The sequence below is a fragment of the Oryctolagus cuniculus genome, chromosome 19 (genome assembly GCF_964237555.1).
Source record: "Oryctolagus cuniculus chromosome 19, mOryCun1.1, whole genome shotgun sequence".
Taxonomy (NCBI): Eukaryota; Metazoa; Chordata; class Mammalia; order Lagomorpha; family Leporidae; genus Oryctolagus; species Oryctolagus cuniculus.
Window position 1 is genome coordinate 16,927,559 of NC_091450.1, and position 16,650 is coordinate 16,944,208.

At 44.9% G+C, this 16,650-nt stretch overlaps 1 protein-coding gene across 6 annotated transcripts in view; it reads left to right on the top strand.

The window, feature by feature from the left end:
• Nucleotides 1-743: 743 nt before the first annotated feature.
• Nucleotides 744-16,650, top strand: part of LOC138847039 (uncharacterized) — a 53,353-nt gene continuing 37,446 nt past the window's right edge. For 3 of the 6 annotated variants that reach the window (XM_070064597.1, XM_070064596.1, XM_070064595.1), the window contains exons 1-10: nt 744-1,151; nt 3,510-3,811; nt 5,063-5,146; nt 6,621-6,707; nt 7,166-7,252; nt 9,831-9,959; nt 13,021-13,071; nt 14,474-14,546; nt 14,712-14,838; nt 16,417-16,518. In XM_070064597.1, the coding sequence (XP_069920698.1) occupies nt 3,614-3,811; nt 5,063-5,146; nt 6,621-6,707; nt 7,166-7,252; nt 9,831-9,959; nt 13,021-13,071; nt 14,474-14,546; nt 14,712-14,838; nt 16,417-16,518 (938 nt within the window). In that variant the 5' untranslated portion in view covers nt 744-1,151; nt 3,510-3,613. The remainder of the gene's footprint in view (nt 1,152-3,509; nt 3,812-5,062; nt 5,147-6,620; nt 6,708-7,165; nt 7,253-9,830; nt 9,960-13,020; nt 13,072-14,473; nt 14,547-14,711; nt 14,839-16,416; nt 16,519-16,650) is intronic. The other 3 variants (XM_070064599.1, XM_070064598.1, XM_070064600.1) reach the window with 3 other exon arrangements.

Here is a 16,650-nt window from a genome sequence, read left to right on the forward strand (position 1 = left end):
TTAAGATGTCAAATCATCAAAACTATAGTAGTACGTATTTCCTAACAATTTGACAAAGATTTGAAAGACAGTTTGACAAAACACTGTGTTTGCAGCAAAACTGATATATATCACATGGGCATTTTTTCAGTTTTTTTTCCTTTTTAATTTTAGCTCCCACACATAAGGAAGAACATGTGATACTTGTCTTTCTGTGTCTGGCTTATTTCACTAAAGTGATGTCCTCCTGTTTCAATCATTTTGCTACAAAAGATAGAATTTCATTCTTTTTTCTAGCTGAATATTCATTATATATGTACCACATTTTACTTGTTCATTCATCTGATAAAGGACACCCTGGTTGAGTCCATATCTGGCTATTGTGGACAGTGCTGCCATAAGCATGGTGGAGCAGGTATCTCTTTCATAAAATAAGTTCTTTCTCTTTTTTTTTGGTATCTCCAATAGTGGGATTGGTGGATCTCATGCCAGGTCTATTTCTGGTTCTTTAAGAAATTGCCCGTTTTCCACAGTTGCTGCACTAATTCAAATTCCCACCTACAACATGTAAGTCTGCCTTTCTCTTCATCCTTGCCAGCATTTTTTGCTCTCTGACTTTTGGATAACAGCCGTTGGGACAGGGGTTCAGCCCCTGGCATGCGGTCAGTGTGGGGGAGGGGCATTCTAGGAGTGGGTGGGGCTTGCATTGTGACGCAGCAAGGCAAAGGCAGGGGATTGGTTGAGAGAGAAGGTATAAAAGCCTGGGGTTGGTAAGGTGATCTCCAGACAGGAGAAGACCCGGAGGAAGACGGAGCTCTTGTCCGTGTCCCTCCACCTACTCCTGAGTGACGCACACTTGGCGTGTGTCTGGTCTGTGGACCAACTCCCAGTGACTTAGCTTTGAACCCTACTTCCTGCCTCTGTACCTGATTTGACCGAGACACTTTCCTGACTCCCTTGTCCTCTTCCTCCTCTTTAGCTCCTCAGTACCCCGCTTCCCTGCCACACCCTCCCCTCCCCAATTCCCCACCCCTTTCCCCTCCCCCTTCCCCTTCACCACCCCCACCTCCTATCTGGCCGCTCAGGCACCCTGAGGGGACCAGGACATGGAGGTGAGGAGGTGGCTCTTTTGGATCCTGGTGCTGGGGTTTCCCAGCAGCGCCAAGAGGAATGTGAGTAAACGCAGGAAGCGCCGTGGTGTCTTCCCTTCGGTGGGGCTGTGTCACCCTGTGCTTTACCTAAGAGCCTTTTCAGGGGCTCTTGACAGTCCAGGGGCCTCAGCCTATGTCTTGACCAGGCTGGTCAGGCTCTGATTACACCTGTGACATCCATTTTGGCTTGGGCCAGGGGCGGGAAAGGCTGACAGGCTAGGATCCTGAAGTAGGAACCTCATGAAGAAGGAGGTACCTTTCTCTGAAGGGAGGAGAGAACTTCCACTTTGATTATGGCCTTTAAATAACGTCAAAGTTTGTGTATCAAAAGGCTTCCATAGCCTTTGAAGCTCAGGACAAGAGCCTCAGGTGATCACTGATGTCATAAACAGAGTGTCAATTGTTAAATCAACTACAGGAGTCACTGTGCACTTGCTCCCCATGTAGGACCTCTGTCCTTAATGATTTGTACTATGAGAATTAATGGTAAAACTAGTCTTCAAACAGTACTTTATACTTGGTGTGTCCGTGTGGGTACAAACTGTCGAAATCTTTACTTAGTATAGAGTTGGTCTTCTGTATATAAAGATAATTAAATGTGAATCTTAATGAAGAATGAGATGGGAGAGGGAGTTTGAGGTGGGACAGGAATGGGGATGGGAGGGTGGGTATGGGGGGAAGAACCACTAATAGCTGTATCTATGAAATTTATATTTATTAAATAAAAACTTTCAAAGAAAAGAAAAAGCAACCTCATAGTCTCAAAAGGGAAGGATTAGTGAATAGACCAGAAGCCATGTGCTATATTGGTGGGAACTATATGGTATGGGATTGTGTCTCGTTAAAGTAGTTTTACCAACACGGGGAACTGTGATGTCATAGGAGTCATGGGAACAAGCCTGGCTCCTGGAAGCCCTAGGCAGGCCCTCAAGTGTCGCAAGCTTTTGTTCCCTGCCGTGCGGGCTGTTTCCCTAGGGAGGGACCACCCATGTGTGTGAAAGCTTGGCAGCCCCAGAGCAGTGGCACTGAGTCACTGGTGTTGGTACCAGTTTGTTAGGAGTGAAGTGTCACCTGTGCTTTGTGTTACCTGGTGTGTTGACTTTCAGCAACTTCTGAGTCCTCCCTTCCCTCTGCTCTTGGAGGCTGCCCCCAGGGACTCTGTTCCCAGGCAGCTTAGAGGGGGCCCTGAGATGCCCATCAGTTGGGACAATGAGTGGCTGCATCCTCCTGGGACACTGCTTATGGGGCAGTCACTAGGAGTGACCTGCCCAGGAGTGGGAGGGGTTGTTGTCCTTCCTTTTGTGAACCAGGTCATGAGCAGGCTGTCGATTCAGCCATGTGAGAAGGGATCCTTACTGTCCTTAGGATTGTCCAGATCTAAAGAAAGGCCAGATTCCTGCTGGGGAGGTCTTCATTCTGTCGGTACAAAACCATAACCCTCTATGTGTAGGAGAGAAAGAGGGAGAAGGAGCAGGACTGATGCCATCTGCTTGGACTGGACACTCTAGGTTCTTAGTGAGGGATTAGCAAAGATGCAGTTATCAGGGATGACCCTTGCTCTGAGGCACAATCACCCACATTCCTGAAGGGGAATCTCTGTGGCAGGTAGTGTGGTACAGTAGCTTAAGCTGCAGCTGGGAACTCTTGCATCCCATATCACAGCCCCAGGTTCAAGTCTGTCTACTCCATGGTTCCAATCCAGATGCCTGTTAATGCACCTGGCAGGCAGCAAATGGTGGCCCTAGTACTTGCGTTCCTGTCACTGACATGAGAAACCCTATGACTCCAGCTGGCTTAGCTTTGGTTATTGTGGATGTTTGGGGAGTGAGCCAGTAATTGGGAAGATTTTCTCTGTGTCTCTACCTGTCGCTTTGTCACTCTTTCAAATAAATAAATCAATCTTTTTGCTGTTAATGTTATATTATTTTTTTAAGGTTTATTTATTTGAAAGGTGGAATAACAGAGAGGGAGGGAGAGTCAGATCTTCCATCTGCTGGTTCACTCCCCCAAGTGGCTGCAATGGCCCGTGCTGAGTCAGGCCAATGCCAGGAGCCTGAAATTTCAACTGAGTCTCCCATGTAGGTGACAGGGGCCCAAGTAGCTGGGCCATCTTCCTCTGTTTCCCATGCACATTAACAGGGAGCTGGATCAGAAGTGGAGCAGCTGGGACTCAAACTGGTGTCCACATGGAATGCTGGTCTTGTAGGTGGAGGTTTTACCTGCTTTGCCATGACACCAGCCCCATAGATGAGTCTTTTATTTTTTTAAAGTATATTTCTCATATTGGAGGAAGACAGAAAGGGCAAAAAATAAAAATAAAAACAAAAAAGGTGGCCCGAATACTAGGCCCTATTTCAGTGGCAGCTTCTGGTTCTGTAGGGTTGAGGAAGTAACAGTTGTCTGGGAACACCCAAACATCGTTGCTCTGTCTGTTGTGATGGGTGGATGTGTTCCAGCTGCTCACACCTCCATCTCACCCGACTATGTCCTGGAACTGTGGGGCAGCAGAAGCACCCCTTCTGCCCCCATTTCCTGAGATGGCTGGCGGCCGTGTCGCTCTAGAGAAGGGTGAGCAAGAGCAGCAACGCGCCCAGCACGTGGGGGAAGATGACAAGCGGCACTTCAGTGACTATCCTGATCTACTTGACGCAGCTCCTCCACTGCCTCCCCACGAGCTCCAGGTAGGAGGCCTCAAAATACATCTTTAAAACGAGCCAAAAAAACCTTTCAAAGTAAAAAACAAAAACAAACAAAAAACCCAACAAACTGTTCTGTTTCTGTCCAGTGTTCAAAGGAGGAAATATCTTGATCGTTTTTATTGAGACTGTTTGCCGTTACCAGGTTGCATTGTCAATGACAGTGGAGCTCCTTGCCCATCCTCATCTCTGAGCATGTGGATGAATGATCCTGGCTTGCATTTCCCTCCTCCATCCATGCCTATGGTCACTGGCTGTCAGAGCCTCAGCTTTTAGTGGCTCCATTGGATCTCACTCAGGATTGCATAACTGACAGCCATGTCCAGACAGCCGGCAGGTGTAGCCAGAGGGCCCAGGCCGGGGCGGGGGTGTTTTACAGTGATTGGCCAGATGGCCTTGTGCTTCTCGTGCATTTGATGGGCGTCTGTAAACAAGGTGCTGAGAGCAACGGCAGCGAGGCCTCCCGGCCGGCAGGGTTCCTCACAGAGAGCGTGCTCCGCAGGACTGCCCACTGCACTCCCCTCCGCTGGGAGGGCTGACGGTGGAAGGGCTCAGGTTCCGTCCACTTTCTAGAGAAGTTCGGCAGGCACAAAACTGAGGCTGGGTTGTGGGTTGGCGTGAATTCTATTTTGAGCTTTTCTTCCAATAACACTTGCACATCTAGGTTCTGTAGAATGATATGTTTGCCTTTTGTCATGGTGACCAAACATTCCCAATGTATTGCCTTCCTTCACACAGTGATGTCTACTGTCACCGTTGATCGGTTTAGGTGCAATACCAGGAGTCAGGAAGAGGAAGTCTTAGTGGCTGTTTGGAGTTGTGTTTCTAAATAACTTCGATTCTCATAGTTTCAGTTGGAACACACATCACTTTACCCTGCAAATCTTCTCATGTACTTCCAAACTTCACACAAAGTGTGCTGGTTCAGAATCACTGTGAACATTGAAGAAAACTTCAGGTTTTCTTGGAAATCTGGGTTCAACAATAATCCGTACTTAATTTTCGGAATAAATTTTTCCATCCTGCCATCCTGAACTGCTCAGCCAAATCTATCACATGTATAGAAGGAAATCAGACAGAATGGGTTCATTTTTGTTGGGACAATAACTAAGTATAACTGTCACAGGAGTTCCCCATCTTTCTCAGTCATGTTCATGTGTGTAATAGATGTCTACGCATTATCACCATTGACACCTTAGCACATTTTGTAATTGTTTTTCTCATTCTTCCATACAGATTGGCCATATAATTGGATTTGCTCCAAAACTATTCAACCAGCTATTTCATGTACATCCAAAAGATCTTGGTTTCACATCCAAAGTAAGGTTATATTTATTTGTCAATCAATTACAAACTGACTTACAAATTCATAGGTGAAATTCTGTTAACCATTTTAACATATTTTCCATGTTTTGGTCAGAAAAATAAAACCATGTCAGCTTGTGTGTCAGATTTTGTTCTAGCAGATGGTTCGGTAAACGTGCAGTAAGCAGTATGTCTTTAAATAATAGAATTTGTTTATTTTTAACAACTATACACAGCAAGGAAATCATTACCTCATTTAAGATGGCAAATTCATCCATAACTCTCAAATATTTCCTCCTGCTCCTTGCTCATCCACCTGAACGTCTCCTTTCTCCCATTCCCCATCGAACCACTGATCCTAGTCCATTACATTCCACAGAAGGGACTCAGACATGATGGGCTTTTTTTTTTTTTTAAGATTTATGTATTTATTTTGAATGGTAGAATGAGATGAGAGAGAGAGAGAAATGAGGGAGAGAGGGAGGGAGGGTGGGAAGGAGGGAGAGAGAGAGAAAGAGAGAGAGAGAGAGGGGAGAGATCATCCACCCACTTGTTTACTCCCACAATGGCTGGGGTCTGCCCAGGCTGAAGCCTGGAGCCTGGAACTCCATCCAGGTCTTCCATGCGGGTGGCAGGGGCCCAAGTTTGTGGGTCATCATCGCTACCTTCCCACGTACGTCAGCAGATAGCTGGACTGGAATTGGAGTAGCTGGGACTAGAACTGGTGCTCTGATAGGGGATGCCAGCCTAGAAGGCAGCGGCTTACCTGCTGTGCCACAATATCGGCTCAGTGGGCTTCATTTCTTTTGGCTCAATAATTCAGGTATGACTGTCACAGCAGTTGTCCATTTCACCAGTCACAGCCATATCTATAAACAAGGATCTGAATAATTCCCATTGATATCTTGGCAAATTTAGTAAACATTTCCTCATTCTTCCATATAATTTGACCATATTTTTGGATTTGTTACAAAACAATTTAACCAGTCATTTCACAAACATTCAATAGGAGATCTTGGCTTCATTTCCAAGTAAGTTTGTATTCATTTATTAATTGTTGTAAACTGGATTATAAATTCATAGGTAAAATTCTATTAACCATTTTACCAGATTTTCCATGTTTTGTCAGAAAAAAAAGCTCTTGTCAACTTGTGTAGTAGAGTTTTTCTACAGATTAAATTTGGCAAAATCGTATATGATAAGCAGTATCTCTTCAAAGATAGGTTGTATTTGTTTTTACATTTGTATACATTAATGAAATTGTCACATCATTCAAGATGGTAAACTCACCCATCGCTCTCATATATTTCCTTCTAAACCCTGTGTATCCATCGTCCTTCTCCCTCCACCTTCTTGTCCTGCCCTGCTGCCTTAATCTCCAGGCTATTTACTTTATAGAAGAGACTCAGAATCGTGAACATATATCTATGAATTACTCCTACTCCTACTGTAGCAACTTCTGTAAATGTTTTCTCATTCTTCCATATAGTTTGGCCATGATTTTGGATTTTTTACAAATCAATTTTACCAGTCATTTCACGAATATTCAATAGGAGATATTGACTTCACCTCCAAAGTAAGTTTGTATTCATTTATTAACCAATTGTAAACTGGCTTATACATTCATAGGTAAAATTCTATTAACCATTTTAACAGATTTTCCATGTGTTGTCAGAAAAAATTAAACTCTAAGTTTATGTATAAAATGTTTTTCTACAAGTTGTTTGGTTAATTGTGTATAGTAAGCAGTATCTCTTCAAAGCTAGGATATATATTTTTTTTACGTTTGTATACAGTAATGAACTTGTCACATCATGTAAGATGGTAAACTCACCCATCACTCTCATACATTTCCTTCTGCTCCCTTTTCATCCATCTGATCTTCTCCCTCCATCCTCTTGTACTGCCCTGCTACACTGATCTCCAGGCTATTACATTTTACAGAAGAAACTCAGAATTGTGAACATATGTCTATGAATTATCCCACTGATACTACAGCAATTTTTATAAACTCTTTCTCATTCTTCCATATAGTTTGTCTATGTTTTGGGATTTTTTACAACACAATTTCACCGGTTATTTCATGAACATTCAATAGGAGATATTGGCTTAACATCCAAAGTAAGTTTATATTTACTTATTAATTGAGCATAAACTTGCCTATAAATTTAGGTAAAATTCTATTTGTAATTTTAAAATATTGTCTGTGTTTTCATTGGAAACATAAAACTGTGAGTTTGTGTACCAGGTTTTTTTCCTACAGATTGTTTGGCAAAGATCTTTATAGAAAACAGCATCAGTTTCAGAAGTAGAATTTATTCATTTTTAACATATGCATACAGTAATGAAACCATCATCTCATTTAGACTGTGAACTCGGCCATCACTCCAGATATTTCTTTCTGCTCCTTGTTAACTCATCTGACCTCTACGCTCCCTCCTCCCATTCTTCCCTGAACCACTGATCCCAGTCTATCTCATTTTATAGAAGGTAATCCAACATGATGGATGTTATTATTGTTTTTACAGATTGGTTAAGTCAGCATGACCAGATATTGATCCATATCATTTTATATAGTAGTAGTTTGTTCCTTTCCATGGCTGAGTAGAACTCTTTACCTTGGATATACCACAATTTACTTATCTTTTATTTTGGAATGGGTTGCAGGAATTGTATTTCCATTGATCTTTACCCTTAAAATAAAAACTCAGAAACTCACATGCTTGTGAAGTTTTCTAACATCTCCTTGAATTTTGCAACTCCACAATGAGAAAGATCCAATTGTATTGTACCTATAATTCTTCAAGCATGAACAATCTCAATCATTTTTGGAACTCCTGTTCAAAAAAATTCACTGACATAAAAGACATTTTGGTTATGATAATTGATTTGAAAGGCAGAGTTATAGGGAGACAGAGAGAGAGAGAAAGAGAAAGAGAGTGAGTTCTTTTATCTGCTGGTCCACTCCCCAAATGGCCGCAATGGCTGGAGCTTGGCCGATTTGAAGCCAGGAACCAGGAGCTTCTTCTGGGTCTCCCATGCGGGTGCAGAGTCCCAAAGACTTGGGCCATCTTCTACTGCTTTCCCAGGCCATAGCAGAGAGCTGCATTAGAAGTAGAGCAGCAGGACTAGAACCGGCGCCCATATGGGATGGCGGCACTGCAGGTGGTGGCTTTACCCACTGCAGCCCCAGTTCTGGTAATCTTTTAAAAGAGTTATTTGATATGCAGAGTGACAGAAAAAGGAAGGAAGAGTCAAAGTTAGAGAATTTCCATCTGCTGATTCATTCCCTGAATGGCTCCACAGTAAGTTTTGGGCCAGGTCTAAGTCACAGCGCCTGAGATTCCATCCAGGTCTCCCACATGGGCAGCAGGGACTCAAGCACTTGGGCCATCATCTGCTCTTTCCCAGGAACATTGGCAGGGAACTGGATTGGAAGTGGGACAGCTGGGACTTGAGAAAAGTGCTCCAGTATAAGGTGTTGGTGTAGCAGGCGGCAGCTTCATCCACACAGCCCCATCACTTGCCTGGTTTTGCTAATTAGCACTGCCATTTTGTTATGAAAATGTGCAGACATATAGCATTGGCTGATTAACATTTTACCAAACATGAGTTTACACATATTCATCCGTCCCTCTCAGTCCTTCTTAGTTTCAGTGTATTTCATAGTGAATTACAGACATCACTGTACTTCCTCCTAAGTAGTTCAGCATGACTGTCACGAACTAGAATTACCTGTTTGTTGACAGATTTTCCTTTTCCAAAAAAAGTTACATGGAGGAAAACATAAATATTGGGTATAAGTTCACTGTTTGGAAAATATATAAAAACCTTCTCAAGATCTACAATGTGACAGTCACCCCAATAATTGCCCTCACTTTTTCCCAGTAAGTTCCTGCCCATATCATAGATGAACTTTGCTTATTCTAGAATTTTGTATGAACAGATGCATGCATACCATATTTATTCCTTTTGTCTTATTCTACTCAACACCATATTTCTAAAATCACTCACATGTTTCATAAATCAGGAAATAATTTTCTTCCATTCCTGACTTAGCATAACACTTGCATTACTAGCTCTGTTTAATTCATCATCTTGAAAGAAACATTTAGAATTTGAGGGTTAAGTTTTCGAAAAGCATACAGTTAAATCCAGAGCAATCCATGGAAAGCAGTCAGAATTTACTCTGTGGGAATTTCTGTCTTCATTCCCATGAAGGTCTAATAGAATTGATATCAAGAATAATAATAAACCCACACTTCAGCATCATTTTCAGTATCTTCATCTTGGTTTTATTTCATAAATAAAACTTATCTTTTTTCAAAATAAAATTACCTATTGATTCTACTTTTTTTTACTGATGCTGATGCTTAAATGAGGAAAATCAATGAATCCCAGAAAGAAGTGCAATGAAGGGGGTTTCTGTGCAGCGATAGACCCCAGAGAGGGCAGGGCCCAGGGTGACCTGGGTTCTCTACGTGAAGGCACCCGCTTTCACAATGCTTTCCACACTCCCAGACACCCAGGAAATGCGAGACTGTGCTCGCTTCGACGTTTCTTGAGGCAGTGGAATTCCCTGCAGTGACCTGAGGAGTGTGGTGACCCCTGGCAGGCTTGCTCAGGGGTCCTAAGGGTGAGCCCTTGCGACTGTGTAATGTGTTTGAGGATTCTCACTGTTTCTGATGTCATCTTACAGATGGTTGAGATTCCGCAGTGCCGGTTTCATTTCGGTCTGCATTGTTTGGGAATTTTCCAGAAGTTGATTGTCGGTGTTTTCCTTGGGATTTCTACATTTAAGATTTTCTTCTGGAGAACTAAACTTGCTGTGAGTATACTACCATATCATACAGGCATACTTTGCATTATAAATGAAGAGGAATTTTCAGCATTTAGTAGTGCATTTAGCACTACTCCTCATTGAAGCAACACTCCCTACATCCCACCAGTGTTTAAAACCCCATCTTCATTTACATTGCAATATTTCTTTATTTCTTTAGAGATTACTCCCTTGACTCATGTTCTTTAGAGTTATGTCATTTAGTCTCCAATTATTTTGTAGGTTTTCAGCTATCTTTCTACTATTGAATTGTAGATGAATTCTGTGGCCTGAGAGGAAATTTCCTACTATGACTGTTTAGCATGTGTTTTATGGCCCTGAGTGGTGTCTACCTTGGTGAATGTTTATGAGCCTGGGAAGAACCTGTATTGTTCTGTTATGGAATTTTTTAAAAGATTTATTTATTTATTTGAAAGTCAGAGTTACACAGAGAGAAGAGGAGAGGCAGAGAAAGAGAGAGAGGTCTTTCATCTGCTGGTTCACTCCCAATTGGCTACAATGGCTGGAGCTGTGCAGATCTGAATCCAAGAGCCACATGGGTGCAGGGGTTCAAGGAACTGGGCCATCTCCTACTGCTTTCCTAGGCCACAGCAGAGAGATAGGTCAGAAGTGGAGCAGCTTGGACTTGAACTGGCGCCCATATGGGATGCCGGCACTGTAGACGGTGGCTTTACACACTATGCCACAGTGCTGGCCCCATGGGATTAAAGTACGCAATAAATGTCAATAGTTTCAGGGCCTGGTGTAGTGGGTAAAGCTGCCACCTGCAGTGCCAGCAACCCACATGGAAGCCAGTTTGAGTCCTGGCTGTTCCACTTCCAATTCAGCTCTCTGTCATGGCTGCTCCACTTCCAATTCAGCTCTCTGTCATGGCCTGAGAAGGCAGTAGAATATGGCTCAAATGCTTGGGCCACTGCACCTGCCTGGGAGACCCAGAGAAGCTCCTGGCTCCTGGCTTCAGATTGCCCCAGCTCCAGCCTTTGCAGCCATTTGGGGAGTGAACTAGCAGATAGAAGACTCCTCTCTCTCTGTGTGTGTGTGTCTCTGTCTCTGTCTCTCTGTAACTCTGCCTTTCAAATGAATGAATAAATAAATCTTTAAAAAGTGCCAATAGGTTCTGTTCTTGGATTCCCTGTGTTGCTTTTCATCTCCTTTCTCCATTACATTTTTCTTTGGGACTTCCTTCCTTCCTTCTTTCCTTCCTTCCTTTCTTTGAACTTATTCATTTGAAAGGCAGAATTAGAGAGACAGAGGTCTTCCATCTGCTGGTTCCCTCCCCAAATGGCTGCAATGACCAGGGCTGGGCCAGGCGGAAGCCAGGAGCCTGGAGCTTCTTCCAGGTCTACCACCTGGGTGTAGGGGTCTAAGCACTTGGGCAATCTTCTGCTTTCCCATTAGCAGGGAGCGGGATCAGAATGGGAGCAGCTGGAACTCAGACCCGTGCCCATGTTGGAACTCAAACCAGTGGCTTTACCACTATGCCACAACTCTGGCCCCCTGACATCCTAAATTCACTGGTTCGTTCCTCATCTGTGTTGAGCCTGATAGTGAACCATCAAAGAGATGCCTCATTCTGCTACTGTGTTTTGATTTCTTGCCTTTCTTTTGGAGCCTTACAATTTCTCTTTCTCTGCTGATTATTTCTTCTTGCATTACACCCAGTTTTTCCATCCGAGTCTTTGCCATATTAATCAGTGGTTTTAAATTCCAAGTCTGATCATTCTATTATTGCTGCCATAGCTCAGTGTGAGTTAAATGCTTTCTTTCTGTCAAACTGTGGGTTTTGTTTCTATTGGTGAATTTACTATGTTTTCTAATTCTTCAATGAACCCAGACATCGTATGCAGGTTAAAAGGGACTGAGGTCAATAACTAGTTTGTATGTGGGGGTTTTAGGTTTGTCTGACTACAGATTAGGCTGTTTACTGTTTACTCCAACGGAGAGTGGCAGAAGCTAAGATTTCCTGTCTTGTCCGTGCCCTTGTGTCCTCGAGGAGATATCCCTGAGTCCATAACACTGGCACACAGTGCCTCAGCCTAAAGCTCCAGGGGCCATGGAGCAGCCCTGTGGTGGTGATCGGGCCCCAGGGTTCCTGAGCAGCTCAGTCTTCCACGGAGCCTGAGCCCTGCAACGTTCACCTGTGCTGCTCAGTGTGATTCTGGTTTTCCCTCCAGGTTAGGAAGGGTAGAGAGAGGGAGACTTGGCTATTTCCCTTCACAGTGGTCATGTAGTTTCTGGGAAAATCCCAGTTAGGCTCTGGGAAAACAGATTTTCAAGAAGGCTGACCTTTTCAAAGAGAAGGAAAGACTCTGGGCTACTTTCTCCTACCTTTGGGGAAAGCAGGAGAGGCCTGTTTTCCAATGATCACTCTGAGGACCTGTTGGGACTCCTAGAGAGAAGATGTGCAATGCATGGTGCAGCCCCACATGCAACACTGTGAAATGTCACGCTTATCCACACTGACAGTCAACTGTGTGAGCCTGGGGGCTGACTTCTACTGAGTGCTATTCAGCGTTCTTGTACCCATCACACAATGTCTTAAATGTAAAAGACTGACCTGAGTAAGCAAACATTCAGCATTACCCTGCAAGGTTAAAAAAAAAAAAAAAACTGAGAGAATTATCAGATGAACAAGACATCAGGCCAAGGAAAGCAGTCCCTGACACTCTTGATGCTGAACAGAGCATTTTCTAGGTGAAGTGAGAGACACTTGGTTTTGTTTTGATTTCCTTTCTTATCTATGAAGAACATTTCATTTGAGCCATGTGACTTGAACACCACCTTCTTTGCTTTGCCCTCATTGTTCAGTCTGTCCCATGAGCTACTAAGCAGAAATGGTGTGATGCCACAAAACATTCATGCCTTGAGGTGTTTCTTTGTTCCTCATTTCTGTGTGTTTGACAGTCCCTGGCCCCAGCCTAGATCAACCACTTTTCCATCAAATATAGAGGTAGCTCCAGATAGATTTGCTCAACCTTTCATATTTTAAGTGTTTGGTCCAGTGTTTCTATGGAAATCATAATGCACATTTTATTTCTATTATGTGCAGATACTAGAAAAAGAAAAATATACAGAGAATTTGAAGAACACTACGTCAGAGGTAAGCTGTCTACATTTGCTACAAGGTTTCCATTGTACACCTTACCTTTGATTCAGAACAAATATTTCATGATTGTGTGGTCTCTACATGGAATTTTGTTCTCAGAAATCACATCATTAATAAGCATGGTGTTTTGGTTTTTTTTTTTTGTTTGTTTTTGTTTTTGTTTTTGTTTTTTTGACAGGCAGAGTGGACAGTGAGAGAGACAGAGAGAAAGGTCTTCCTTTGGCTGGCGCTGCGGCTCACCAGGCTAATCCTCCGCCTAGCGGCGCCAGCACACCGGGTTCTAGTCCCGGTCGGGGCGCCAGATTCTGTCCCAGTTGCCCCTCTTCCAGGCCAGCCCTCTGCTGTGGCCAGGGAGTACAGTGGAGGATGGCCCAGGTGCTTGGGCCCTGCACCCCATGGGAGACCAGGAAAAGCACCTGGCTCCTGGCTCCTGCCATCAGATCAGCGCGGTGCGTCGGCCACAGCGCGCCGGCCGCGGTGGCCATTGGAGAGTGAACCAACGGCAAAGGAAGACCTTTCTCTCTGTCTCTCTCTCTCACTGTCCACTCTGCCTGTCAAAAAAAAAAAAAAAAAAAAAAGAAAGGTCTTCCTTTGCCGTTGGTTCACCCTCCAATGGCCGCTGCAGCCGACGCACCGCGCTGATCCGATGGCAGGAGCCAGGAGCCAGGTGCTTTTTCCTGGTCTCCCATGGGGTGCAGGGCCCAAGCACTTGGGCCATCCTCCACTGCACTCCCTGGCCACAGCAGAGAGCTGGCCTGGAAGAGGGGCAACCGGGACAGAATCCGGCGCCCCGACTGGGATTAGAACCAGGTGTGCCGGCGCCACAAGGTGGAGGATTAGCCTAGTGAGCCGCGGCGCCGGCCAATAAGCATGTTTTTCATTAGGTTAAAATTACCATTAATGAGTCCTTGCTCTGGAATATGACACCGAAGTCCAAAGACAAGGTGGTAAGAAGGAAAATGACGAGATGACAATCAAGGGTGAAGTCCAGAGCCAGGAACTCCATCCTCTTATCCCCCATGGGTGACAGGGACCCATATACTTGGACTAACATGAATGGCTGCTTCCCAGGCACATTAGCTGGAAGCTGGCTGGGTTAGGTGTAGAGTAGCCAGAGCTGGAACTGGCACTCCAACAAATGATGTCAGTGTTGTTAAGTGGTGGCCTAACCTGCTGTACCACAATGCCAGTGCCCCTCACTTCCTTTAAAGAGATTTTTAATTATGGCAAAAAACACATAGCGTAAAATTAACTGTCTTAACCCTTTTAAGCGCTAGCTTCAGTAGCACATATACTAAACTGCAACCCTTTTAAAATATACAATTCAGTAGTGTTAAAGAGAGTCACACTGTGCTGTCATACTTCTTGAATGTCTCTTCTCATGTTTGTCTTAAAGTCTCAATTCATAAATGAGAGGCCTGGGGCAGCAGAGCCGAGAACCTTGAATTCCAACACACCTCAGCGGAAAGGTATGGTGTTTGCCTGGCAGAAAGCCCCACCGAGTGGAAATGAGTTTTCCCTGGGCAGGTGAAGAATGGCTTCTGGCCTCCAGGGCCCTCCCCATCTCCCCTCCTCACCCCAAGGCCTCAGGTCCATGTACACACACACAAAGACAACTGTTTTATCCTTTACAGAACATGTAAGGAAATTACAATTCAACTGTGACACATGGGCATTTGTGAAAGCAGAAAAGGATCCTGAACTTGAAACTTGGAAGTTGCAGCTGGACTATATTCGCAAAGACCTACAGATGGCCGAGGAGTAAGACGTTCATGTGTTCACTGTGACAGACACTGCTGTGTCAGCACACGTGCAAACAATTCTCACTTTTTAAGAGTAATTCCTGCAACATTATTGCCATGTTCACTCTCAACACAATTGCGGTTGTCCTTTTTGCCTTGATTTCTAGAACCTGTGTTTTTTCTTCCCATCTGGCTGGTTGTCAGAAATTCCTGTCTATCATTTATTTGGGGTCAGAGGGGACACTGGCACTACCACTGACGACCTCATCATCTGGATTCCCTCGGGGTCCATGTGCCCTGCTCTTTAGGTTTCAGTCCCACCACCTGGTCTTGGCTTGCTGCGTGCTTAGTCATTATCTCAATACCAGACCTTGGGAAAAAAATCATTGAGGTCTGGTTGGATGTGATCTGGCTGCAGACAGGCAGGGCACTGGCAGGACTGGGCCCCCTGAATCCAGCCTGCAACTGAGGTCACTCACTGTAGGCCAAGTCCCACAGGAGTCACTACATTTCCAGTCCAGCACCCTTCTGGGACTTAACCACAGTGTGTGGAATTCAGTGAGTCCCTTCTTTAGCAGAGCCTGAACCCCACTGTCTTCCTTCTCAGTCCCTGCCTCTGTGCCTTCGAAACAATATGTCTGAAGTAGGCGACAGGAGTTCCTCTCCCGACCTGCCCAGGTGTCCAGCAGTCGCTGCACCTGCTGGCAATGGCGTGTCTGGGGAGGGTCTCTCTGGCTGTGCCATGGCACCAGCCTTGCAGGGAGAAGTTCAATCCTCCCATGGAAAAACCAGACAGTCAAGATCCCCTGCTTCATCCGAGTGAGCTGAGTTGTGTTCAGTTGGCTGGGCCTGGTTTCCATACTGAACTGACAAGAGCTTTCCCCAACCAAGCACAGGAGACTGCGCCCGGAGAGGTGCACAGTGCATATCGTAAAGTGCTTTTCATGTCGTTGATTTATTTACTTAGGAGTAGGAGCAGAGAGAGAGGAATTAGCAGTCAGAATGGCCTGGGACTCGCCAGCAGGCCAGAGATGGATTTTTCTTTGTCCCTGTATGGGAAGCTTTAGTTTTTTCCTCGGAGTGTGGGGCTCAGTCTACACATTTATGGGTGTTAAGAAAAACTGCAGGGCATGAAAATTAAACCAGAGCCTCGCTGGTCAAAGAACTGTTCCTGAGGGGGCGGCACTCAGAACCAGAAGAGAGTCAGACATCTCTGCTCTGCAGGCAGTGAGAATTCACAGAGTAAGCAAGCGCAGAGATAGCTTCATGGGTTCCAACCAGGTGGTTGCCTCACACCTGTGGGCTCATCTGCTGGCGCCTCTGATTGGCTGAAGCATGGCTGCTTGTGACTGGCTGAGACTCAGCTGTTCCTTCTACTCCCGAGTTAGGCTCTTAGTTGATGGCACACTAAGCCAGGTTGCAGTTTCACGTAGGAACTCAGAATACGGGACCGCCCCAGGCCAATGGGCTCCTACTGAACACAGCGCAGGTTGTGGGGGAGGGGGCCTTTTGACTCCTGGCCTGCAGACCGCTGGCGGGGAGACAGGCAGAGTGTCACTGGAGCTACTGGATGATGTCTCTTTCCTTCCTGTCTCAGGGCAATGGCTAGGGGAAGACAGGAGCAGACCAATATGGAGAAGCAGCTGTCTGCAAAAGAGGAAAAGCTGAATTCGACTACAGCAGAAATAGAGGAATGCAAGTGAGTTCAGGTGCTAAGCACCAGCATCTCACGAAACCTCCAACAGATGGTTAAATGTTCAACCTATGTACAATGTTTACTCGCGATTCACACAGAAATAGAAGCTAATATTTAGAAGATGTGTGTAGAGAG